This window comes from Pelodiscus sinensis, chromosome 5 (genome assembly GCF_052426305.1).
Source record: "Pelodiscus sinensis isolate ZL-2025 chromosome 5, ASM5242630v1, whole genome shotgun sequence".
Taxonomy (NCBI): domain Eukaryota; kingdom Metazoa; phylum Chordata; order Testudines; family Trionychidae; genus Pelodiscus; species Pelodiscus sinensis.
In genome coordinates, this window is record NC_143056.1 from 10677909 (window position 1) to 10705628 (window position 27720).

The following is a 27720-nucleotide window of genomic DNA, read 5'->3' on the forward strand; positions in this document are numbered from 1 at the left end:
GTAGATGATCAATGTACAGTTTAAGTGATGTTAACTGTGTTTTTCCTCTTTATTATATTTTTTTCTCTTTAAAAATAAACTCACCCTCCAGTGCTAATGGACCTCTTCTGGTGGTTTTTGGAATCATAATAACGTTGCAGAATCATAGAGCTCCTACTTTTCAAATAACCAATTTCCACCTCAATGTAATTCTCCAAGTAGGAAATGAAAATAGATTTGATAAGCTTAGACAAGAAAGTCTGCTTATCAGTGCCCAAGTTAAACTCCATCAATTTGCTTGAAAGATTAGTCGTTCTTTATGCAAAGAAAACAAAGAGAGAAAAAATGTTGCATTTGTGTGAATTACAGTATTACACGTTTGCAATGCGCATAGCACAATGGGGTCCCGATCCTGACTGGGATATCTGAGCACTACCAAATTTAAATGACAAAAAGCTTTGTATAATTTACGCACCCATGCAATGCTATAAGAAAATGGCAGGCTGTGATTTTCTTGTGGAAACTACATCTTTCAACACTTATCACAACTGCTCCGCAATGCCACTTACTCAAATTTAAGGCCTACCCACACCTCCATCATGACATGGTAGGAGTGATGGGGGAGATGGATAAAGGAGGACTTTGGGGTCAGGGAACATGCATATGAGGGCTGTACAATCCTGGGGGTTTGTCCCACTTTCTGCCTCCCTTCTGCATCATGTACTACCACTTACACTCAGCCCATCAGCACTTTGCCCAGGTGCAGTTCTGCTTCTGACACAAGGAATGGGCTGGCTCTGCTGACTAGCTGCGTCTCTGTGCAACCTCAAAGATTTTGTATTCCTCAGCTGTCTGACTGCACTGGGGGGGACAGACTTAGGGAGAACACAGTGAATGGAGCTAGATAGGAGCTTGTGGCTCCTACAGGATACAGGACTAGGATTGGCACTGCTGGGCTTCCCTATCGCCCACAGCGCATCTCGGGATTTCTGAGTTAGGGCCAGCTCTAGGATACTGGGGTTTGGGCCCTCCCACTCCAGGGATTGTGGATGATAAAGACTCTGCTTCCAAATCTATGCAGTTACAAAGCAAGAATTGAAGCCCTGCACCCCAAACCACAGATTTCACAAATTGCAGACATAACTCCTCCCACTTCTCAAAAAACAAACAAACGAACAACTTTCTTACAGCTTTATAAATGATTCAAGTGCAGTCAAATTGTCAATTTCACTTTTGATATTACAAGAGTAGGGAGTTTATACTTTGCTAAATAATAATTTGAGGCTCTGATTCCTCAAGCATCTACATATGTTCCTTAAAAGTACAACTGTTGTTTCATAAAAGGACACATAGTTTAAAAAGGAAAATCAGCAAGGCGGATGGGCCGCAGTCATTCATTTTTTAGAGGAAGGTGGAATATTGAACCTTTCTTCTGACCTCTTCACAAATGAATCTTTTAGAAGATTTACAAAACAGAATGCTAAAAATCAAATTATAGTTACCTTGTATACAGCTCATAAAGATTCTTAAGATACTGTTCTGCATCTGACTTCCTGTGTTCTTCTAACTGATCCTTTACATAACTCTATAAAATGGAAGCATAATCTCAGTTAATAGAATAAGAAAAAGCAATATATCATATTATCTTATCTAAGAGTCATACAGATTTACTTTTTAATCTCAATTTACAGACATTTTACATTTAACATCAGGATTCTAGATAAGTGTGTTAATTTAAGAAACTTAGTTTGGAAATGTAAGACACCTGCTGCAATACAGAAGGCACTCACTTGTTTTTGAAAAAATCCCAGAACTGAATATTCACAAGACCCAAAGCTTCTGATTTTCATAGCAAAAAAACCTGGAGCTCTACATGCATTCTTAGTACACAATGGAAATGAACACAAATGATGAATAAGTAAATGATTTAGATCCACTTACAAGCTCATGAGTAAACAAATCTCTCCTTCTCCAAGGAAATTAAATCTAAGGAATCTTCAATTTTATGAGTGGGCTCTACCAATATTGTTCTAGATAGGAAGAATAAAATCTTCCCCATATACAGGGAAGTAACTTTACACAAGTCATCATGCTGACTTTATTCACATATTTGCCCAATAAGTATTTGCCCAATAAGGGACAGTGATTGTCAGGAACATCAGATTTTCATATTACTGCTGTATAAGCTGTTGGACCCTATTCCTTGGGATGAATATGCCAGAATAATGTAATTCTAGCTTTACACTGGAAATCTGACCCCAAGAGTGAAAGGATTAAAGATATTTACTAAAGATAAAATCTCTCTTCTCCGCAAATTTTTGATGTTGGATCTTCAGAGATAGACTATGTGCATGACATAATTGGAATTACTAGTGAATGTACCTATTCGTCCAGTTTAAAGTCTACATGTATTTGTATTTTATGTATTCTTGATTACTTTTTGCTTCTAGTATATAAGCAGCTACTTTAACAATTACAACAAATATATCAACTAAGGATATTAAAGAAGAGTAAAATGTGATTTTTCCCCCCATGATTAAGGTTACTCAGAAAATATTACAAACAACATAGATTCTTCTGGAATTTTGCTACTAAAAGGGTTTAAGAATGAGTAAAAAGATTTCTTAACAACAAACTTTAATATGATAAATGTAAAATACCTGAAGTTTGATTTCAAAGATATTTTGAATAAGTTTGGCCAATACAGTCTCTGGACTACTAAAGATATCTCCAACTTGTTTGTTCACTCGCTGACAAAGGTTGGCCGTATCTTCAAATATATCAATCCTCAAGTAAGCTCCCTAGAGATTAAAGGCACATTACAACATAAGATATCCAGACTAACAAACGTGAATAATAGTAAAATGTATGCACAAATAATTGCAAGTAAAAAAAAAAAAAAAGGTAGTTTAAAAAATACATTACCTCTTGACATTGTTTTATGTATACATCAACACAGTGGGAGTACCCCTGAGATTGGAAAAACAACCCAGAATTAAAAAATGTTTTTTATGCTTACAGTATTGTGAAATGTTATTACGCAAAGAATTAAACAACAAAAATGCAGTAATTTATGGAAAATGGCCTGCTCAGTTTTAATAGCATATTTAGCAAAATGATGAACGTTAAAAGTATGGATCAGCTTCAATACTGAATTCATTCAGAACAAGTACTTAATTCATCATGTGCTTTCAGAGTTAAAAACTCAGCCTTTACCTTGAAGTGAAGTAAAACAGCTGCTACTTCACGCATTCTGGAGATCTCCCCCCTTCTCTGTGCATTGGTAAACTCCTGAATCAGCTGCAACTCTAAATCATGGTACTTACCTGAAAAGGAAAAAAAATCCATCAGGCTTTGCAAGTAATTGGCAAAGAAATAAAGACAGTTGATTGTTGTCAATAAAAGCAGATTAAACAGCAAAGAAACACAAGCAAAATAGGTTGAATGGGCGGGAAAACTTACTTGCTATTTTTGATTTTACTTCAGAAAACCTGTTAAATCAAAAAATGTATTATTAATCAAAACTCACAAAACAAAAATGTAAGTAAGTATTAACATGTTAATTGAACACCGTGGCTGTCAATTGTAGTTAGGGGTTAATATATAGAGCAGCAAGACAATGATGTTTCATGCTTTATCTGTAAAGAAACTAATTCACAACATACAAATAAGCTCACTCAAATTATGTTATTTACAGCAAAATTTATCAGTTACTTTGAGGTGTATGTTTAACCATGATCCTAAATACATGCATATATACAAATATGCTCATCTCAAAAACTATTAAAGAAACCAGTTGAGGAAAGGCACGAAGAAAAAATCTGATATTACACAATAAAAGTATAGGTTATCCAAATATGTAAAATGTATTACTTGGATTTTACCTGTCAAAAGGTAATTCCTGTGCAATCAGATGCAATTTCTGAATAATATCAGCTGCTTCTTTTATCTGTTGGGGGAGAAAAGTCACACGTTTACTTAAAAAAAAAATCTAAAAGTTAGGTCTTAAAGGTTTCTCTCTTCCTTACAATTTCCCTCCTCTCCTCTTTTTAAAATTGCTTGGTATAAACAAGGAATGTAACATCTGCTTCAGCATGTTTTTATTATGTCAGATCAACCTTCATTTATGTACTAGTAGGTCATACATTATTTTATGTAAGCACAAGCCTCTTTTTGTTATAGGATCACAATAAAGCATCTTAAATCTGTAAAAACAGCTAGCTCATCTGTCTACTGCTACTGCAACATTACTGTGTGCAAGGGATTAAAATTCAACATTTAGCTCAATCTGCCATTCCTAAACTAGAAAGATCTGAGAGTAATGCTGTCACATTCTGCTAAACCCCAGGGTAAAGTGGTTAGTGACCAGTAGAGTCAGGTCAACAGCACTAATAAGTTCCAAGTAAAGCTGCACCTTTTCTTTGACTAGAAAGGGCAATCAGGACATTAACCAGATAATGCACTACAAAGGCAATTTCCCCATCTTTGATATTCATATCTCCACACCAAATTAGGGATGTTAACATGTAGTCCACTACACAATCAATAAGCACTGGTTTATCAGTTAATCTTATCAACTACACACACTTGCCTCCCCTCCCCCCCTCCCCCCGCTCCCTGCTACTTCTTTATCAGAGGCAGCAAGGAGAGGGGGAGCAGGAGTCAGTTCCCGTGAGGAGATGGCTTTAAGTAGGTTCCCCACAAGTACTGGATCCACCTGTCTCCGTGCTCCCACGCTGCTGCCTCTGATACAGTGGGAGCAGTACAGCGGGTGAGGGGGGCAGGCTGGAGCCGATACATGCAGGGAGCCATCTTTTGGCTCTCTGCACATGCCAGTTCCACAGACCTGCCTGCCCCACCCCTTGCTATCTCCTACACAGAGGGGGAAGGAGGCAGGAACCAGTGCTGGGGGGAGCTGGCTTAAAAGACAGTCCCCCCAGCACCTGCTCTGCAGTGCAGCCTGTGCCCGCCCCTCCCCTCTGCGTGCACCTGGCTCTATTTAAGCCAGCCCTCTATTTAGAGGCAGCAGCACAGGGGGAGGGGAGGAAGGGAGGCCTGCCACAAAGCAGCCTCTGTCAGCAGCAGCCTGGACTCTGTGGTAAGCAGAGCAGTCTCTGTCGCGGGGAGCTTGGACCCCCATGGACGGAGTTGCTGCCAGCCCGCACTGCTGCCTCTGTATCAGAGGTAGCAGCGTGGGGCAGCAGGAAACCAGCCTGCACAGGGAACTGGTTTTTAAACTGGCTTCCTTTATGGACCAGCTCCATCAATCAGAGGCAGCAGTGCAGGGTGCTCCCTGGGAGCAGAGCCAGTAGCACCACCCCCAGGGGTGATCAAATAATCGTGTAACTGATAAGTTTTATTGTGTTTACACGACTACTCAATCATACTATATCTAACAACCCTACACGAAATACTGTGAATGAGGCACATCCACCCTGACTTAATTAGCTTCTTTAATACTGGTCCTACAATTAACAGGTAACTTCTTTTGCTGTTATATATGCCAAAAATGTTTTAATTTCCATTCTAATTGATCTGATGAAGTGGGTTTTACCCACAAAAGCTCATGGCTTAATAAATTTGTTAGTCTCTAAAGTGCCACAGGACTGCACGTTGTTTTTACGAGTGAAGTTAAAGCAGTTTGCAAACTCCTGCTTGCCCATAGACAGCAAAACTTCTGACAGGTGACTAAGATAATGTGTCTTTTCACTGTCGGTCGTGATAAATGGTGGCTGAAAAGATTTTAGTGACAGGTTTGGCGATCTGTGTTAAAATTATGAGAAATGTGAATCGCAACTTTTGCAACTGTAAACATTGCAGCTGCATGTTACAGAAGCTCTTTGAAAGCTGAAGTTTGACGACAGGTCTAAACAAAGTGGTATGATGGTTTTGGAAGCTTTATTACTACCACCTTGGAAGTGGAGGGCACCTTGAGGGGATAAGAAATAGCCTAGCCACTGTACATTAAACCACCATCAAAACAATTGTGCTCGAATTTGACAGGATTGAGAAGATATGAACATCATGCAGCCTCTTTGCTCTTCCTGTCAGTTCTGTCTTTTGAGCTGGGGGAGAGTTCCTAGGTACTACTATATGACAAATATTTTTATTTTTTCCCATAATTATTAGCCAAATTCTTACGTCAGTGTTTCCCAATTTTATTTGGCCTCGGAACCCCTAGAGTTTCCTTAAAAAAAAAGGCCCCTGCCACGTTTCATTGAGGAAAAAAGAAAAAAAAAAAAACCCTCGCCATGGCTCTGTCTCTAACAGGGGGCGGGGGAATGCCGGCTCTTCGCGGAACCCTTGCTTTCGCTTCGGGGATCCCCAAGGTTCCCCGGAGCACCAATTGGGAAACACTGTCTTATGTGAAGGTCCAGAATTAAATAACACCTGTGTACAACAGAAGCCAGGTCAAATCAATTTTCCATGGTTTCTACTTTAATCTGCACATTTAGTTTTCTATTGACTCAGACTTCAATGAACTGTGTAAAATCAAAATAAATATGGATGCTATAAAAACAAGTTAAAGATTACAAGTATCTAAAAAATTAGAAAAATATGGATAAAGATGAACAGGAGGGAGCTTTACTAAATAATTGAAGGTAATATATTTTTATCCATGTAAAGGACAAAATACAGAGCAGTAATGCAGAGGATTTGAAGATGACAGCTAACACAGTAAACATAAGCACACGGTGCAATGATGCTGCATAAAGAGCAAACATTAATCTGGTTATCACTGATAAAATTAAGGAGGTGATTATTTTATCCATCTTTAGAGAAATGACATCTGGAGCACTTTGCTCATATATAGGCTTCTCATTACAGAAAGAGGATTGGTAACCAGTCCCTCAAAAGCAGGGCAACAGAAGTGATGACGAGCGGAAGATATGATTTCATAAAGAGGCTGAAGAAACTGGACACGCATAGTTTAGGGAAGAGAATATAAAGCAGAGATATATCACATCACAAATCAAAATGGGGGAGGAATTATTTAGAATAATTTTAAAAAGTGGTACTATTGAAAGAACAATCTGAAAATAGAAGAGGGAGGGAAAAAAGCCAGTTAGACTTCAAGAAAGAATTTGCACACATTAGGTCAATAACCCAATAGTTAACCAGGGAAATCATCAAGGAATGATCATTAAGTGTCCCAGAAAGAAATTATGTTAAACACTTTAGTAAAAATGTTAAGAGTAAACCCTGCACTTATGTGGGGATAATGCAAGGGCAATCCATGAGGTGCCATCAGCCTTAAAAGCAGTGATATGTACACGGATATGTGGGCTCTAAGATAATATAACTTTTTGGGTACGTCTAGACTACATGCCTCTGGCGACAGAGGCATGTAGATTAGGCTACCGGACATAGTAAAATGAAGCAGCGATTTAAATAATCGCCGCTTCATTTAAATTTACATGGCTGCCGCGCTGAGCCGACCAACAGCTGATCAGCTGTTGGTCGGCTCAGCGAGATAGTCTGGACGCTCCCCTGCCGACATCAAAGGTATTTGTCGACCACCCAGGTAAACCTCATCACAGCTGATCAGCTGTTTGTCGGCTCAGCGCGGCAGCCATGTAAATTTAAATGAAGCGGCGATTATTTAAATCGCCGCTTCATTTTACTATGTCCGGTAGCCTAATCTACATGCCTCTGTCGCCAGAGGCATGTAGTCTAGACGTACCCTTAGAGAGCACACAGGATGGCATTCAAATTGTTGTGGGCACAAGGTGATTATAAAGCATATGTCTAAGCAGGTTCTCCCTTATTCCTATAAACATTATCTCGACTCGTGATTTGAATTTGGAACTAATGTTAAAGTTACAGTTCACAATCAAAAGGCAAGCACTCTACTTATATGGTACCTACATAGCATTACTTGTACCTCAAAAATTTAGTTTCTACTTCCAGTTCTTCCACTGGCTTCCTTAGTGACATAACACAAATCATTTGGTCTCTGACTCACATCTCTCCTTCACAACCGCATCTGTAAGATGTGAATACTACTTCACTGGATAGTGTTAAAATGAATTCATGTTTGTTCAAATCCTTTCTTCACCTTAAAAATCTATTCAAATATTTTGGGAACTTCCAGTGGAAAGTGCTATGGTCTCATTATAAATGGTATGAAAATACTAGCTATTTAACAATGACATGTACTACAGTAGGCTCAAAAGTAACTACTCTAACCTGCTCTATACTATAAGGCTGTGTCTACATTGGCGTGATCTTGCGCAAAAGCGACCACTTTCGCGCAAAAACATGCTCCCTGTCTACACTGGCGGGCAGTTCTTGCGCAAGAACACTGACGTTCTAATGTGTAAAATCAGTGCTTCTTGTGCGAGAATTATGATGGTCCCACAAGAGGCCAGTGTGGACAGGCAACATGAATTTCTTGCGCAAGAAAGCCCAATGGCTAAAATGGCCATCGGAGCTTTCTTGCGCAAGAGAGCGTCTACACTGGCGCAAAGGCACATGTCAGGGCAGACGCTCTCTCACGCAAATACTTTAATGCAAGAACTCTTGCGTTAAAGAGTATTTGCACAAGATCATGCCAATGTAGACGTAGCCTAACATTTCATGTAGTAACATGGGATTTAAGTATGGAGGTGAATGGTAAGCAGTTTTTTTAAAAAGTGTGTGCAAGTTTTATTTGTGTCTAGCTTAGAAAGTTACTACATTTTGACAAATGACTTTTATATATCGATACAGATAAAGTATTGTCTGCCTGTGATACACTTTATTCAAACATCACTGTGCAACTGGATGCTATGAAATATGGACATATGAAATGGTTAATTTCTAATTTCCTTATGCTATATTTTCAGTAGTAAGGGGATAACTATTAACCCTGAGCTATGACTCACATCTCCCCATTAGCTGATTCTTCTTGAAATACATCCTTTCTTAACATTTTTGTCAGGCTTGCAAAATAAATTTTTGCCATCCCAAATGCAGCAACTCCTATCCAACATGCTCACCTCACTTTGAGCATTACTTTGGATTAGGGAGATAATCCTTTTGGATATATCTCAAATGTAGCATTCATTTTACATACTGCACGGAGTTATCTCTGCATCCTGTTTCCTGCAGCAGCTGGTTCCACTTCTTCAGTTGGTCCTTTCAGTTGAATTGGCCAGTTTATATTGATTTATGCTTTCACACCTGTCATTGCAAACCAGGATGACTAGAAACTTCTTTATAATTCTTTTAAGAAGTATCCCAGCTTTCATGCCTAATTCCCCCAAATCTCGGAGAGGGGAGAAGACACACCACTGTAGGCTGTACATAGAAAAAACCATACTCAAGTTATAAGTATCCATGGCCAATAGACTGACCCAGAACAACAAAATCTCAGAAGTTGTGTTAAAAAAATGTTATGGATTATTGGGAGGAACTGAAGTCAGGGAGGGGTTCAAAGAAAAAAGGCAAGAGTTTTCTGTGTGCATTCTAAAGCTGCCCTCTCAGCATTTTTCAAGTTACTTATAATTTCATAAAATGAAAAATGCCAACATTGCCAAATTAAGAATCATTGAATACAAATGCTTTATCAGCAATCTGCAGGCTAGCGTTGTTAATTTACATTTCAGAACAATGAAACTAACAAGTCAGTCACTTGCTGGTTTGAAGTCTGACCATGGTAAGTCATGGTAACAGCTTGTAATTAGGGCAATACTGCTTACTGCTTTGAACTGCTTTCATCCCGCTGACAGCTCTTACCTTTTCAGAGTTTGTAAAAACATCAGACTTCAGCTCTCCATCCAGAAACTCATTAAAGTATTTCATCAGTTTCTGAGCCTCCACAGCCCGTTGCCGTGGTGTGTTTACCCCCTCCAGTTGGTCACCAAGGTGACAGACCTTAGTTGCTACATAGCTGATGTGCTCATCTAGTTCTTGGAAATGTTGGAAGGCAACCTGAGAGAACACAGACATCCCATAAAATACCCATTTTTTCCCTCTCTACTTAAAAAAATAAAGATCAACCATTGATTCAATCTAGTATCAGTCACAAAGTTAAGCAAATCAAACTGGGCACCTAGGTTACAATTTCAGTACCTTCAGAGCTGGAGACAATGCCTGTGACCAGGAAAAAGATATACTTTGTTTAGAGTCTACTCCTAACTACCCAGAGGTCACTTACTTTACAGTTTTCTGAAGAGCCATGTAACCCAATGGTTCTCATCCCATGTCTGGATTCCAGCACCAGCCAGCACACAGCTGCATTCCACGTGACATCCGCAGGGCCACACAGGTAGTGTGTGTGTGTGTGTGTATATATATATATATATATATATACATACACATACATATATATATATACACACACACACACACACACACACACACACACACACACACATACACACACACATATATATATTCTGTGTGGATATAGCCCACACAACTGAAAGAGCTGCATATGCAACCTCCCATGGTAAACAGGTTGAGAACCACTGATATAAGAAAACAGTGAAGATGAAAGGCAACAGTCTATAATCAGGACTGGAATTTTAGTATTTTAAAACTAATATAACAGGTTAGTCACCCAGTACTCAGCTGATGTAAACTGACATAGCTCTACTGAAATTAGTGGACCTGTGTAGATTTACACTGGCTGAAGATCTGACTCCAAATGTTTAACAGAGATATTTATGCAAAATACCAAACACAACATGTAAAGAACCAAAAACAGGAGGGAGTGAGGGGTGCTGGCTCTGGGACCGAGTTTGATACAGGAGGTGGCTCCAAACTGGGGCAAACTCCCTCCAAGAGCCTGCACTCCTTACTCCTGCACACTAACACTTTGTTCCAGACTGGAGCCCTCTCCTTCACACAAGCTCCCTGTCCCAGCCAGATGAAAGTGAGTGAGAGTGGGGAAGAGCAAGAGGGGGTGGAGTAGGCAGGGCTTTGGGGAAAGGGCAGGGTAGATCCTAGACTGCCCTTAAATTCAAAAACTGATCTTGGACATAAAAAAAGTTAGAGACCACTGCCTCATGTATTCTAGAAAGCAGGGCGGGGTTTGCTCTAATACACAGCCATTATCAACTACTGCATATAAAAGATATTATTTTCCTTTCCTTACTTCTCTTTCCTAGCAGATAGTGCCAAAAACTCACAGGAGAGTGGGGAGGTATACTTCACTCTTAATCTAGTTGCAGAAGCTTCCAGCAAGGAACGAAGAAGAGCTGGTCTTGTTAAAGCTGCTTGCATTGTGATTGAACATATGGCTTTCATGAGAACCCCTGCAGTTGTCAGTACCTTCTGCCGAGGCTAAAGAGCCCAGCAATCCCTAAAGTAAAAAGACTTGACTCTCCCCATACTTTCCATACTTTTTTAAAGGACATTGTTTACAGAGACCTGATTGTAAATTATGGTTCCACTGTACTGAAAATGTTTGTATAGGATAAAACAATTTTCATTAGCTTTTATAATTTAACACTAACGATACATCTCAATTCTTACCTGGTTGCTTTTCTGCAGCTCTTGTACTTTTTTGGCAAATTCTTTAGCTTCTTTCTGGCAATGCTGTTCTAGCTTCTCCACCTTTCTCTGAATCCTTTCATCCATTACCTGTAGTTCTTGGATATGATTTACAAATTCTTCTAATAATCTGATTTAAAAATGATTTGATAAAGCAGATTTTAGTATTAAAAGGTTTATCTTGCTACAGTAAAAAATGCATTAAAAGCATAGGGCCTAAGAAACCACTGACCTGCAGGAAGTGTCAAGCTTTCTTTGGATAGTGATTGAACCTAAGAATTTAAGCTTCTGGGTTTTTTAAAGTTACTAGCTCAAGAACTTGTCTCCAGTAGGGATTTTTACAACAGTTTAGTTACGCCAGTACAAAAATTCCTAATGTAGACAGACCTAAGTCTTCTTACCAAAGTGAAAAATGACTGTGCCACAAGCATATTCCCTGCAATTAAGAGATAACAACAGCCACAGGACTACGCCCAATAACAAAAGACACATGAAAGATCAGGGAACTCTGCATGTGAGGAAATGCTGAATTAGCAGAGAAGAAGATGATAGCATTTCTTCCAGGATGCTGTTCCTGGACCCTGTTGGAAACATCCTTTTTTTCATATTAGCCTCTGACAATTAAGTGTCCAAATAACAAAGTCTTTCCAACCGGATCCAGACTGGAAAACAAACTCTGCTCACCACTCCCATCCCAATGAGTCTCCAGGAAACTGTTAGGCGAAGGGAAAGTGGCATCTTTGCTATTCTACCCCTTCCAGTGAATATCTCCACAGCCTACCCCCTCTGAGGCTTATAGATTATCCAACAAGCAGCTACATAAAACTGACATGATTCTTGTCAGTTTCACCGCTGCTCACAGAGGTCTGAATATCAGCATTTACTTCTGTTAAGACTGACCAGGTTACACTTAGATGTAGCTATGCAGCGCTCCCAGCAGCAGCAGCACTGGAGTTGTCTCTGCAGCCTGCATTAGTTTACATACTGTTCACCTTTCAAAAGTAATCTTTGCAGCTGTAAAACCTCTTAATTTGCTAAAAAAAAGTCTTAATTTATTCAATGCTAGATTGTGCAGAAGTTCATAGAACTTACCTACGAAAGCTTCCTGCTGGCCATGGGCAATATGGAAAAGCTCCCAAATTATTCTTCTTCAGAATTAAAGCTTATGGTTACGAATGCAGTCTTTAAAATGTGGCCTGAATGTAAACCACCAAACAACGGCTGCTGTTTAAAAAATAATGACTCAAAAGTATGAACCTCTTCCATTCATTTCCATAAGTAACTTCAGTTTTGAAGTAGGGATTTAAGAGTTTAACACAGTTAATTGGTAAGCATTAGCTTATCAATTCCAGTTAACGGTTAAACTACGGGCCTGGCAGCGTTTAGCTGTGTAATCAATTTAATTGTAATCGGTTATAGGGTTCATAATTTTTACATCCCTATTTTGAAGTGTAACTCCAGGGACAGCACCACTGTAGAAACCCCTATACTAGCTGCTGCAGCGAACATGGAGAATAGGTCCACCAATGGCTACTAGCCAGGATGGGCAGGGATGTCTCTGTTTGCCAGAACCTGAAAAAGGATAATGGAGTAGATCACTTGATGATTACCTCTTCTATTCATTCCCTCTGAAGCACCAGCCATTAGTCACTGATGAAAGACAGGATACTGTGCTAGATGGACCTTAAATGTGACTCAGTATAGCCTCTCATGTCCTTATGTTCAAGGAGAAGGGCTTCTCACTAGGGGGTTGTCACTAACACCTTATGAACTAAGCCTATATCTAGGTCTTTCATATCTACTTCTGGCATGTTCACCTGTGAGATATCTAACTCTGTGTGTAGACATTTTGATTACAGAATAAGAGTGTCTTGTTCCGGTTTATCTTAATCCACTGAAGATCAAATCAAATAGGAACAAGACACTTTTAATCCAAAATAAGAATATTTGTACATAGAATTATTCAGGAATAGACACTGTGCTTTATGAGCACACCATACCTTAATTAAAGTTAAAGTTAATTAGAAATCTGGCTTATGGTCTCATATTTTAGCAATTCTCACAGTTGGAGATCTTCTTGAATATACAATGACACTGCATATAGATCTGTTACAGATATATAAAAAGAAGAGTTGAAGATTGTAATTTCTTAGCTTTAACACATTTTCTATTTACCTTTTGGGATCAAAAGCTTCTGCTCCACCTCTGGAACCTCCTCCAGGTGTTCTCCATGCCAGACGTTCAATGTACTCATCTGCCACAAAAGGCTCCTACCCACAGAATAAAGACTCTTTATAATGTGTCACAGTGAGTAATTTACTATGTTGTTGTTTGCACATCATTATGAAAGTGTTAGAAAACTTTGTTGCAATAAAGACCAAACACTGTTGAAAGTAACCATCACCTTTCCTGTTTATATATGTAATCAACAAATCAGACAATTTAAGGATGACATACTAAACATCTTGTTCAAAAATTGCCAAACTACTATTGATCCACAAAACACTTGCTGGTGATCTGTGAAGAACTAACTGTTAACAGGGTGCTAGCTCTTCTCATTTTCAGACAAGACAAAAAGAGCAGGCAAAGGAAGGATTAAAAAAAATAAATAAAAGAGCAAAAGCAGACTGTGATTAACTTCCACAAAAGCAGACAATGCCGATTAGCTTTTTTCAAAAAGGACTAGTACTTGGTGTGCTAATACCAATTTACTGAAATAACTTTTCCATAAAAACAAATGTTGTATGTACCAGAGACATTATGCAACCATGAATGGGGGTGGGGAAAATAAATTATTTCTCTATTCATTCTAGCAAAATTGGTTTGGCACAAGTCCAAGACGTTAAATAGCAACTCCCAGAATTTTGCCCAGAGTAATGCTGAGATCCATCCATGAGGTAAACAACAACAACAACAACAACAAAAAACTCTAAATACACATTTTAATATGCTAACAAAGACTTAGTATACGAAATGTATCATCTGACAACACCCAAGCTCCTCTCCCACGTAGCAGCTAAGTCATGCTGTGAGTTAGGAGACCTTAGCCTTTCATTTGTAAGACCTGGTCTATATTACAAAGTTCAGTTAACATAAGGCACCTTGCAATGATTAATTTTTGCATGTAAGGTCACTTACATCAGTTTAAGAGTCCCCTTCTGAGGTTTGTGAGTACAGATATTGTGTTATATATGTCAATTCTAATAGTCCTTCACCAACTGTTCCACGGTGACCTACACTGTCCATTCTGCTTACAATTAACTCCACTGCTCAGGGATATTAGAAACCAGCAGCCAATACACCATCACCATAAAGCCCCACAAAATTCTGAAATGCTTTCAAATGACTGTCCAGCTTGGTGAGCACACTTATGCACAATAATGGAGAGAGCTAAATGCCTAGCTGACCCTGCCAGCTCCAGGATCCATATATACTCCAGACTGGAACAGAGAGGAGATATTGATCTCCAGTGCCTGTGGGGAGAAGAGGGTTTGCAGGCACAGCTATAGCCCAGCAGTAGAAATGTGAACATCGACAAGCAGATTGCACAAGAATTTGAAAGTACTGAAGAGGTCACACAGGTAGCCAATAGTTGATCCAGTGCAGAGGCACACAACTCCACTTTCACAACAAACTGCATGATATACTTGGCAGACACCCCATCACTACTCCACAGACCACTGATGATACTTCCCAGGGACCTGAGGCAGGGGTATGGGGGTGGGGAGGAGGCAGTTGCCCCTGGGAGCAACGCTAGGGTGAGCACAGGAAGAAAGACGCAGACAGGTCTGGGACCGCCCAGCTCTGCCGCAGGAGCTGCAGCCACATCAGACGTGCCCACACTGTTCTCCCTACACTTGCCCTAGCATTGCACCTGGGGGCAACTCCCCTCCCCCGCTATGCCCCAACCTAAAGCATGGGCACCTGAAGTGAACAGTGAGGAGGAAGTGGTAGAAGAGGACGAAGGATGTGCAAGCTGGGGATTCAGCTATGACATGAGCCAGAACCTATCTGAGACTCCACCACAGTCCAACTGGTTCCAGAAGTCACATGTAGGTGAACCAATGTGGGAAAGGGAACCTTAGGAAAGTGTATAAATGTATTTACCATTACAATAATGTACTGATGGATCCCCAATTTAACAGGGCACAGCTATCTACTTTTCATTAATTTAATTGTACAAGAAGAAGTACAGTACAACAAGAAGCAGAGTTATCTGTTTTTCATTCCCCTATAGAGTTAGGCAAGGGGGAGTGGAGATTGCCTATCTCCTAGAACTGGAAGGGACCTTGAAAGGTCATCAAGTCCAGTCCCCTGCCTTCACAGCAGGACCAAGTACCATCCCTGACAAATTTTTGCCCCAAATCCCTAAATGGCCTCTGCAAGGATTGAACTCACAACCCTGGGTTTAGCAGGCCAATGCTCAAACCCACTGAGCTATCCCTCCCCCTTACATGAATGCATGTAGAGCAGTTTATGTGCACAGGATGTCCCTTAAATCCACCTGAGAGTTCTCAATCAACTTTCACTGAAATACTCTGTAACCCTTCCCAAAAGATTGCTAGGGATGATGGCCTTTTTAATTTCTCTGCAGGAGGACACTTTCCGCACCAGTCAGCAGGAACTTCAGCAGCAACCGTTCCAGTACACATGCTGGCAGCACACAGCCCAAGGCAGCTTCAGGTCACCAGCAGCAGCTGTTCACTTTGTGTGTGTCATCCTCAGGAGCGAGATATCAGCTAAAATCACCCCCACATATGGAAAATGGGGCCAGTATTCAGTGCCATTGCCCTATACTTATAGTTTCATGCAATTGAGCAATTCCCTCCCCCTTTCCTTTATTCCTGGCAGGCCATTATCACCAGGGCTTGTGTTAGGAGTGACAGAGTTGCCAATTTTGGCTGAACATATTCCTGGAAATTTAATCATGTGACATACTCTTTCATGAAAGATTAATCTTTAATTTCTGGAGACTCCAGGCCAATCCTGGAGAGTTGACAACTGTAGAGTGCCATCATGCACAAGCACCCTGAAATGTAAGTGCCAATGAGCATGCTTTGCTTAAAAATTTAGGGGAGCCCAAAATGGTCACATCAAGTTACTGTAACTGAATTGTACATTGATTTGATTGATGTTCCAGTGAGTGATACCTGATTTTGAAATTGATAAGGTCACTTTCAGAGTTACACAGCACATTTGCAGTTGAATGTATAAGCTTGATAAGAATGGAAAATATTTACTGAAAATAGATTAAATTTTAACTGTACCGAACAATAATCTATTGTAATAGTTTACAGGCAGTCCCGGAGTTACGCGAATCCGACGCCTGGTCCCGCCGCCTGCCTCCTCCGGGGCGAGAAAAATCCCCCCCCGTCTCCCTGGTCTGCCGGTTGGTCCCACAGCACCTCTCCTTGGCGCTACTGGACCAACCTGGCAGCTGGGGTGCTGCTGGGTTGGTCCAGTAGCGCCGAGGAGCAGCCGCGCTACTGGACCAACCCAGCAGCACCCGAGCTGCTCCGCCCCAGGCGTCCCCAAGCCAGCCGCTGCTGAAACTGACCAGCGGCTGACTACAGGAAGCCCGAGGCCGAATTGCTCTGCCCCGGGCTTCCTGGAATCAGCTGCTGATCAGTTTCAGCAGCGGCTGAATCTGGATGCCAGTTCCGACTTACATACAGATTCAACTTAAGAACAAACCTACAGTCCCTATCTTGTACGTAACCCAGGGACTGCCTGTACACACAAAGTAAGAGCCAGTTCCTGCACACAGAATTTAAAGCCTAAGTAGATAAGGAGTGAGAGACTGGAAGCACAGATAGGGTACTGAGGTACAGGACAAAGAACAATTATTCAGAACCCATTTTTTCACTAACAAAAGCAGAATAATTGTGCAGAAAGAATGCCTGCACACCACTTTGTTTATGCCAGCTCGATATGCTTCCCTTGTGATCAATGACATCCAGCCAGCTTTGCTTTCTTAAAAATTGCATTTTCGGCAGATTGAACAATGGAACACTGTGCTATGAGCTATGCATTCTGGGATTTTTCCTGAGGCACATTGTTGGATGCCTATCGCAACCTATTGGAATGCTGGGACTTCAGATGAAACTAAAACTCTTGTGATTCCTATTCTGGCATCCTATAATTCCTCCAGTTTCAGCAAGCCCAATGTCATTTTCAAACTGCTATCAGCCAGCCTGGAGGAAATAGTGCTGAGTGCCACAATCCTGATAGCCATTAATACAAACAGGATGCTCCACAATATTGATGCTCATGCAATGGGATGGCTTTGTACAGGTTAGAAAAGTGGTTCTCAGACTCGTTTCAGTCCACGGATCATCAGACCAATCAAAAAAATTTTGTGGACCACCTCCTTTTTGAGACACGATAAAAAAAGAGCAGACAACGAACATTTTGGTTTGAAATTTATTTCTTACTAACAGATTTTTGGATTCTCTTCTCACTGACAAGCTTTTCAATGTTTGGAGTGGTACTTGATAAGGCACAACGAATATCGCTTTCCACTGCAAGCTGATTCCTCTGTTTGGACTTAACGTGCAACAAACACAAAAAATCTAGTCTCACACATATAAGTTGATGCAAATGGCAAAAGAAATCTGACTGTGTGTGCTGACAGATTTGGGTAACTCCCGGTCACGCTGGCCCAAAATGTCTCTATGGTAGACTGCTGGTACATGTCTTGAGCTGCAAAATCATTTTTCAGATCCAAGAATTCCTCCTGCAGATCCTCTGGAACACTATTAACAACTGTTGTAAATGGATTCCTGATGAAAGACAATCCATCCCTTGTCCTGTCCACCTCCAGAAAGTATCATTGGAATTCGTCTGGTAGCTTCCATAAATGATCGAGAATTTGAGTCCAAATGGCTTCCTTTTCCCAAAGCATGGCATCCACATATGGAAATTGAACCAAATTATTGCCTTCGACTCTTACGATCCAGAGTTCAAATTTGTCAAGAAAAGCCTTAATGATGCTTTGGTGAGAGAACAAATTTGCATCTTTCACTTGTTGAATTGAGGCGCTGCTGTTTCAGACCAGATAACTGCCACTCAAAGTAATCTTCATCCTTTTGCAACAAGTTGGGGTGACACTGTTTGAGATGGAGTTTTAGCTTAGTCATTCATTGAGTCATTCCCCAAGACTTTGAAACAAACAACACATTGTGGCAAATCCATGCTCTCTTTTTCTTGACAAGTGAAGCCGAATTTGATGTAGTCCTCCAAATACTTGCGCTTGACATTTCTTCCTGTTGTTGCCATTATAAACAAACTATACCACACCTGTAAAACAGCACATGTAGCACAGGACAAACGACACAGCAACCATTCAGCACAACTGCGGCAGCTACACTGATGCTCAGAGCCTCAAACAGCAGATACTGGCAACACAATGTGGTTGTGTCCTAGGTGACGCTATGGATGACACGCCACGTACTTGTGAACACGGCATAAAACAGCCTAACGGTGGTGCCTGCTCACGCAGTGTGACTTTGGACAATGTTCCTGTGGACCACCGAAAAAGTCACCATGGACCACCAGTTGAGAACTACAGGGTTAGAAGATAGGCACAGCAAAGCCACAGTGATACCGGGAGAAGAGAAGGAGGAAGGAATCAAGCAGTAACTTCTATAAGATGTTTTCTTAGATTCACTTCAGTGAGTGAAATGCTGCTTCTGGGCTTAGCCAACTAGCACTGACTAGTGGGACAGGATAGCGAAGCAGATCTGAGATGATTAGCAGTGGCAACAGAACTTCAGGAGACATAAGGTAACCTTTCCTAAAGATCTGTGCAGAGTTCATCCTGGAACTGCAGTGGTGAAACACCAACTTGAGAGTACCTCTAAGCATGAAAATGCATGTGGTCCTTCCCCTGTGGATGTTCACTACCCTCAATAGCATTTTTATGGTGGTAGATCATCTGACAAGGCTGCTATCATGAACATCTGACTTGCTGGTGATGGGGTGTTGCTGGGCCAAACTGTAAAGATTAGCAATGCACAGAAGGTAATTTATATATTTTTGAAAGGTTGGGATTCCCAGATTGTATGGAACCATTCATGAGATTCATGCAATTATTCTTTGGTCCCCATACTAGGCCTTAGAGCTCATCAACAAAAAGGAGTATTTCTCCATGATGCCACAAAGCCTCATTGATCACCTTGGAAGAAGTGCTCACTGCAAGCTGTATGCTTAGGTGGCCACACAGGAGAGACTCAGGTACTGCCCAGCTGATTAGCAGAATGCTGACTAGCAGATTAGCAAAAGAAATTTATTGCAGGACAGAATGCCAGATAATTCAAAAATAGAACTTGTGTGAGTAGACACACAACAGTTCATCTTGTGGGGGTGGGGTGGGGGGATGAAACCACTAAACTGGGGATGTGGAAGCCTTTGTCATGGAGGTATTTATGATTTGTCCAAGATCACAGAAGTAGTAGTCTACAGCGTAGCTGGGAGTTGAAGCCATAATCTTAGTCTAGTTCTTTACCCACAAGACTATCCTTGTATGCTAAAATGAGTACAGGCAGTCCCCGAGTTACGCGGTTCCGACTTATGTCGGATCCGCACTTACGAACGGGGCTCTCTCGCCCCGGAGCTCGCAGGCAGCGGGACCGCCCAGAGCGCAGCGGTCCCGCCACCTCGACCTCCGGGGCGAGAAAAGCTGCTCCGGGTGCCCCTGGTCTGCTGGGGACCGTCTCCAGCAGACCAGGGACACCAGGAGCAAAGCCGCAGCTAGTGCCCCCCCCCCCCCAGCAGACCAGGGAGACGTGGAGCAAAGCCCCGGGCCTGTGGTAGAGCAGGTGGGGAGCTGCCGGTTGGTCCCGCAGCACCGCTCCTTGGCACTACTGGACCAACCCGGCAACACCCCAGCTGCTCTGCCCCAGGAGTCCTGATTCAGCCGCTGCTGATCAGTTTCAGCAGCGGCTGAATCAGGACACCTGGGGCAGAGCAGCTGGGGTGCTGCTGGGTTGGTCCAGTAGCGCCAAGGAGCAGCGGCGCTACTGGACCAACCCAGCAGCACCCCAGCTGCTCTGCCCCAGGCGTCCTGATTCAGCCGCTGCTGAAACTGACCAGTGGCTGACTACAGGAAGTCCCTGCCCCGGGCTTCCTGGAATCAGCCGCTGATCAGTTTCAGCAGCAGCTGACTTGGGGATGCCTGGGGTTCTTAAGTTGAATCTGTATGTAAGTCAGAACTGGCGTCCGGATTCAGCCGCTGTTGAAACTGATCAGTTTCAGCAGCGGCTGACGCCAGTTCCGACTTACATACAGATTCAACTTAAGAACAAACCTGCAGTCCCTATCTTGTACGTAACCCGGGGACTGCCTGTATATCCCATTTTTCTGGCCAAGTATGAAACTATAGTGTGAGACAAACTGGCATCCTTTACAGTATGAAGGTGGCTAATATATACTGTACATAAATGTCCCAATAAAGCATCGCTGTCCAATCTTTGTTTTAAAAAAAAAGGGGGGGGTCTTAAACATCAACAGCAACAAAAAGAATACTAAATTATCTATTGCTTCTCTTTGGCAAAAAATTAGAATAGTGGAAAGTAGTACATAAAAGTTCAAACAGCTATACAATTTACATAAAAACAGCCATACTGAGTCAGACCAAAAGTCCATCTAGCCCAGTGTATTCTCTTCCGACAGTGGCCAATGTCAGATGCCCCAGAGGGAATGAACAAAACAGGTATTCTTCAAGTGATCCCTCTCCTGTCACCCATTTCATGCCTCTGACAGAGGCTACAGACACCAGTCCTACCCATCCTGGTTAATAAGTACTGATGGACCTATCCTCCATGAATTTATCTAGTTCTTTTTTGAACTCTGTTAAAGTCCTGTTCTTCACAGCATCCCCTGGCAAGGAGTTCCACAGGTTGACTGTGTGCTGCATGAAGAAAAACTTCCTTTTCTTTGTTTTAAACCTGCTACCTATTAATTTCATTTAATTAATTCTTATGTTATGAGAACAAGTAAATAACTTTTCTTTATTCATTTTCTCCATACCTGTCATGATTTTATAGACCTCTATCATATCCCCCCATTAGTCTCCTCTTTTCCTAGCTAAAAAATCCCAGTCTTTGTAATCCTTCTTCATATGTTACCCATTCCAAACCCCTAATCATTTTTGTTACCTTTTTCTGAACCTTTTCCAATGCCAATATATCTTTTTTGAGATGAGGCAACCACATCTGTACGCAGTACTCAAGTAATTTAAACATATCGAATTTTAAAAAATGGCCTAGTTAGCATTTTACATTTCCTTTCCACAGTTTCAGAAAACAAATTTTGACTGTAAATGTAATTTCTAAGCACCCAATCTGTAAATCAGATCAACTCTCACTGACATTTTCTGTGCAGTTCTGAATCTCCCTCTTGCACCAAATCAATACTTGGGATTATATCCATAAACCAAAAAAAAAAAAATTTAAATGACAATTATGGCTGAATTGTGGACTTGAAGGATCAATCTACTGAGCCAAAGTAGAAATCAACAATGATTATGTCTGAACTGGGTTTTAACATAGTTTGATTCAGTTTGGTTCCATTTGCCCCGACCAAACCAAATCACTAGGCTCATTGGTTAACTGATAATCTTAGGCTTATCAATTAATTGTGTAAACAACTACATGCCGACATCCCTAATATAGATGTCAAATTCTGGTACATGATAGATATCAAATTTTGCCAGCTGAAATGCAAATTCCACAAAAAGAAAAAGGAAGCTCAACTTAACAGTGACAGACTTCCTGGGGAAATGCAAGAAACAAAACATTATCCACAGAACACTCACCATCAATAACACTCTGATCACTATTTGCTGCTCCAAATACACTAAACAGCTCAGCAGATGGACTTAAAAAAAAAAACCACACCCAACCCCTGAGGAACCATCTCTTGTACCTTACATACTCCAGAAGAAACTACCCCAAACAAGAATTCATCACATACTCCCCATTCACTGCAAGGAAAACATACACACACACAAAGCCAGGAAACCTACCAGGGAATCATGCAAAAAACCTAACACACCTATCAAAATAATCTGATGGCAGCCATCAAACACAGAAACAAAAAGGCAAAACCAACTATAACTCCATAATCCCACAGAACACATACTCCAGAAGAAACCATGGCATCAGAGCCCATTATACAGCCATTATACAACACCTCCTCACTAGGGATGTAAGAGACTAGTTGACTATCCAACAAGCAAAAGCTTATTGGATAGTTAACTAGTCGCTCGACTAGTTGCTCCCCCAACTTGCTGAGTCTATCAGAGGCAGCAAGTGAGGGGAGCAGGAGATGGTGCTGGGGGGTGGAGGGAAGAGACGGCTTAAAAGCCAGTTTTCCCATCCCCCCCAGCACCATCTCTGTGGGGGACGGGGTAGTAGCGGGCACAAGACAAGAACCAGGAATCAGTTATCCCAGCACGCGCTGGGTCCCTCCTGATGCACTTTAGCCTTTTAAATGCATTAAGAGCCACCAGAACTGCACCGGGTTTAGCTCCTGGCCTAGGAGCTAACCCCGTTGCAGCTCTCCTACTTATCGACTAATTGACTAGTTGGTGGAAAATCCATCGACTCATCGATTAGTTGATTAAACTACATTTAACATCCCTATTCCTAACCATCTTTATTAAGACTATCCCTAAGTGGAGTAGAAGTATGTTTAGCCATCTAGGAACTGAACTTCTTCATATGTGAATATATAGGATCAGTTTCAGTGGTGGGGCAAAATTAGCAGAATTATTTTACCAACCCATCCTCAAAGAATTATTTCACAGCAAAGGCACAATACACAACTACCACATTCCCACCAACAGTCATAAGAAAAAAGCCATCTGACCAGAACCTCACCATCATAAAATCACACACTTGATCATTGCCTTCTGGGCACCACATTTCAAGAAAGATGTGGAGAAATTGGAGAAGGTTCAGAGAAAGAGCAACAAGAATAATTAAAGGTCTACAGAACATGATCTATGAAGGAAGACGGAAAGAATTGGGCTTGTTTAGTTTGGAAAAAGAGAAGATTGAGAGGGGACATGACAGAGGTTTTCAGGTATCTAAAAGGGTGTCACACAAGGAGGAGGGAGAAAACTTGTTTTTCCTGGCCTCTGAGGATAGAACAAGAAGCAATGGGCTTAAACTGCAGCAAGGGACATTTAGGTTGCACATAAGGAAAAAGTTCCTAACTGTCAGGGTGGTTAAACACTGGAAGAAATTGCCTAGGGTGGTTGTGGAATCTCCATCTCTGGAGATATTTAAGAGTAGGTTAGATAAATGTCTATCAGGGATGGTCTAGACAGTACTGGGTCCTGCCATGAGGGCAGGAGACTAGACTCGATGACCTCTCGAGGTCCCTTCCAGTCCTAATATTCTATGATTGCCTTGATTATTTTAGGAAAATTGACTGTGAAATCTTTAACACACATCACATCCACTACAGTCTCTCTATGGCTGAAAGGACAGCTACAAAGTCCCTGAAATCCAGTCACAATGATCAAACACTGATTAAACTAGCAGACACAGGGGAAACATCACAGTTTCTAACCCCCATGACTACATTAACAAGACCAAAAACCAAAACACACACCTCCTACTAGAAAGAAGTCAAAGACACCTGCTCCCCCAAACCACAATTCACACAGTACCTTAAGGATATCACCAAATCCTCCCACAAAGAACTGTAAGCAGAGCTTTGAAGTGGAGCCCGGAGCTGGAGCAGAGCCGGAGCACAGAAAATCTTGACTGCTCCACTGCTCCAGTTTTTTTGTTTTTCAATCCAAAATGAATAATATGTTAGCAAGAAAGTCCTAAAGGTGCCAAAAAGTTTCAAATTGTATAACAACTGATATTAACATCTACTTTACCACTTTACGTAATATGTCACAGTTATTCTCACTTCAACCTAAATCAAGATTTAATGCACAGATACAAAATTACAAAGTTTTTTGGAGATGTGTTTTATTAAAGAAACAGATAATTATCAGACATCCGGCAACACTGCAGACCGCTCCCACCCTTGTGCCAAGGTTAGGCGAGTATGTACTCGCGCAGATTAGATAGATAGTATGTGTTTATTTTCAACCTTGTAACTTGTAGCCTCGTTACTTCCCAACAATTAATGTTGTAGAACAGCGATAGCACGTATTAACGCTACGGCACGTACCAAATTTCATTGATATATCTATATTAAAGCATTTTTGAGATATTAATTACAAACTTGGAAAATATTTCAAATATTTTTACTGCAAAATTTAAGAAAAACTAACTTGCAATTTATAAATAAAAATGTATATGATGTATATTAAAATACTTCTTACTTTATTAAAACTGCAAGAAACATGTTAAAATATTAAAATATACTTTAATAATAATTTTGTGTAAAAAGAAAATGAGATCGTTTTTGTCCAGAAAATCCAAAATAAATTCGAAGTACCTTAAGTGGTTAAAATATCACAAGCAAGTACATTATAAAAAAAATATAATGCTTTTGTTCATTGCTTTTCAAAGATAACAAGAAACATTTGGATGCGGTAGCAGCACAAGAAGATTTGGCCATGGCTTCAACAACAACAAAAAATCAAATCTGCCCCCCAAGATTGATAGCCGATCTACGGAAAAGGATCTCAACGACATCTTTCCTTTAGAATTTGAAAAGCCCAAATTTGGGCTTTTGGAAAAAGCAAAGAAGAAATTGGCAACGTGCAAGGTGGAAAAGGAAGTGAATGGTGAGCTCAAACCATGTAGCTTCAAGGCAAGTGGACCAAGTGCCATAAAAAGTTTCAACCTTTGGCGGCATGTAAAACATAACCATCCTGAAAACTATGCAACTCTGGTTACAAAAAAGGACCAGGAAGATGAGGCAAAACAGAAAGCTGATGAGGCAAAACGACGCTCATCAGGCTCTTTGAAAACTCCTCGAAAAAAGATTTTTTGCAGAGCTTCATCTGAAAAGAAACCCAAAATTGAGCAAACAAAACTCGACTCAAAGGTTACAATCACCAGGGCTCGACAATTAGGGAAATCTACTCGCCCGTGGTGAGTAGGTTTTAGCCAGGCAAGGTGCCGCAGCGGGATCAGCGCATGCGCAGGGCGGTCTGTGCGTGCACAGTGTGCCAAACCGCGCGGCTGGCTAGCGGGGCTCGCCTCCGCTTGTCAAGCCCTGACAATCACCATGGATGCCAATACTTTCCATGGAGGGCTAATGGAAATGGTTTGCTCAAGTTCAACACCACTTACTACCTTCAGGCTAAAGAACAAAGGATTCCAAAATATTGCAGGTGAAATGGGTTGGCAGCTTGGCGTTTCGACGGGGCACGATGTGGTTTGTTATTTAGTTGTCAGCACAGCTGAGTCTGGTCACGAAAAGCTCAAGAAAGCTTTGGAGCAAAAAAATTGTGCTATCTGAAAATGGATGCGGCAACCCGTGCAAACAGAAATTTCCTTGCAATCAATGCTCAGTACTACGAAGACGGAAAAGATAAAGCTGTGGTAAAAACCTTGGACATAATCGACACTGAAGGGCATCATAATTCTTCCTACGTGAAAAGTCAAGTAAAAGCTATTTTAGAAAAATTTGGGATCAGTGAAATGCAAGTGCTGAGCATCTGCATTGGCAATGCAGCAAACATGACGTGTGCTGTCAAAAATTTCAGCAAGGACAAGGAAACCATTTCTACTTCTGAGAACAGGGATGTGGACAGAACTGAAGCTATTTTGCCTGAGGAAGGAACTAAAGGAATGGATGAAATCGAACTAAACATGGATGCTGCTGCACAATGGGTTAATGACCCTAGCCTCATACTTCCAACATGGCTTCATGAGGACGACTCAAAAGTTCAACTGATGAGGTGTGGTATTCACACTCTTCAGTTGGCAATCTGGGATGGACTGAACAAAGAATATGCGAAGAACTTTCTGGCAAAAATTCGACAAGTCGTTGTCAAACTACAAACCCCAAGTATTCGAAGTGTTCTGCTTGAGCTACATGGGGTAACTCAGTCATTGGATACTGTGACTCGCTGGGGTTCAACATTTGCGATGATTGATCGGCTTCTCGTTTTTCAATCTTAATATGAACAAGTGGCTGCTGCTGGAACAAGAGAACTCAAGTTAACAAAAGCTGAATGGGACGAACTGAAGAACCTGTAAGACCTCTTGGCAAAGCCAAACTAAACAACCGTCAATCTTCAAGCTGTTGATGTAACCCCATGAGTTTTAATGAAGGAATGGCGAAAACTGTCAAAATTCTTGCAAGAAAATGGTGGACAAATTGCAGAAGGAATTCTATCCTTCATGCAGAAATGTGAAGAGAAGCTTTTTGACAATATTCATTTCCTTGCTGGAGTTTATGTTGAGCCACGGTATCGGATTCTTCTTACCACAAGGGAAATACCAAAGGCAAAGGAAGGGCTCCTTGATATTGCTTGACAACTCGAAAAACAAAATCTATTGCTACATTTGAACTCAGCGAAAGAGATTGAAGAAAACAAAACACAACAAAAGGAGTCATCAACAATTGAATTTGCAGTTTTGGAAAGTTCACATCCTTGAGAAATAGAAGGCTGTTTTCAAACTTCCGTCTCCATTTTGAACTTGTTCAAGCATCCATCCCTGAGACATCTTCAACCATCACAGGAAAACAGAGATAATTCAAGCACCAATTCTTCAGAAGATGACGACTTCGAAAAGGAATTGGATAAACAAGAAAGACGCCGGCGAGTTTCTGAGATTCATAATTGTTATGAATCATTATTCGACAGAAACTTTCGGGAAGATGAGGCGATGGAGTCTATTGGTAGACTAAAAGTTAAGTCTGTTTTTGAGGCCATTCACAGCTACCCACACACATTCAGGCTGCCTGTAGAATTGCTTCGAGCATGCCAACAATTCAAGCTAGTGTGGAGCGACTGTTTTCGGCTTTAAAGTTAATTTTAAATGATCTGCGGCAGGCTATGAAAGATGACTGGATTGCTGCAATAATTTTTTACAGATTGAATTATGCATTATTCTAGTTTGTATCATTGTTGATGACATTTAAATTGTTTTAAAACTGAATAAAAATAATGTTTTTTCAAAGTTACAGTATGCACTTTTTTATTTAATTAAAAATTAATTTGAGTCAGAGCGTGGAGCAGAGGCGGAGCGGAGCTGGAGCAGTCACTATTGGTGCAGGAGCAGAGCTGGAGTGGAGCAATTTAAAAATTTGATTGCTCCAAATCCCTAAGAG

The 27720-nt window shown here is 41.1% G+C and overlaps 1 protein-coding gene and 1 pseudogene across 1 annotated transcript in view; one reads left to right on the top strand and one right to left on the bottom strand.

Moving 5' to 3' along the window:
- EXOC5 (exocyst complex component 5) overlaps positions 1-27720 on the bottom strand; it is a 50077-nt gene that overhangs the window by 16242 nt on the left and 6115 nt on the right. The window contains exons 2-11 of the mRNA XM_075926290.2: positions 13636-13730; positions 11443-11590; positions 9700-9894; positions 3864-3928; positions 3442-3470; positions 3196-3305; positions 2905-2949; positions 2640-2780; positions 1482-1564; positions 85-294 (exon numbers count right to left, since the gene is read on the bottom strand). Of these exons, the coding sequence (XP_075782405.1) occupies positions 85-294; positions 1482-1564; positions 2640-2780; positions 2905-2949; positions 3196-3305; positions 3442-3470; positions 3864-3928; positions 9700-9894; positions 11443-11590; positions 13636-13730 (1121 nt within the window). The remainder of the gene's footprint in view (positions 1-84; positions 295-1481; positions 1565-2639; positions 2781-2904; positions 2950-3195; positions 3306-3441; positions 3471-3863; positions 3929-9699; positions 9895-11442; positions 11591-13635; positions 13731-27720) is intronic.
- On the top strand, positions 15360-27505 carry LOC149524286 (uncharacterized; annotated as a pseudogene).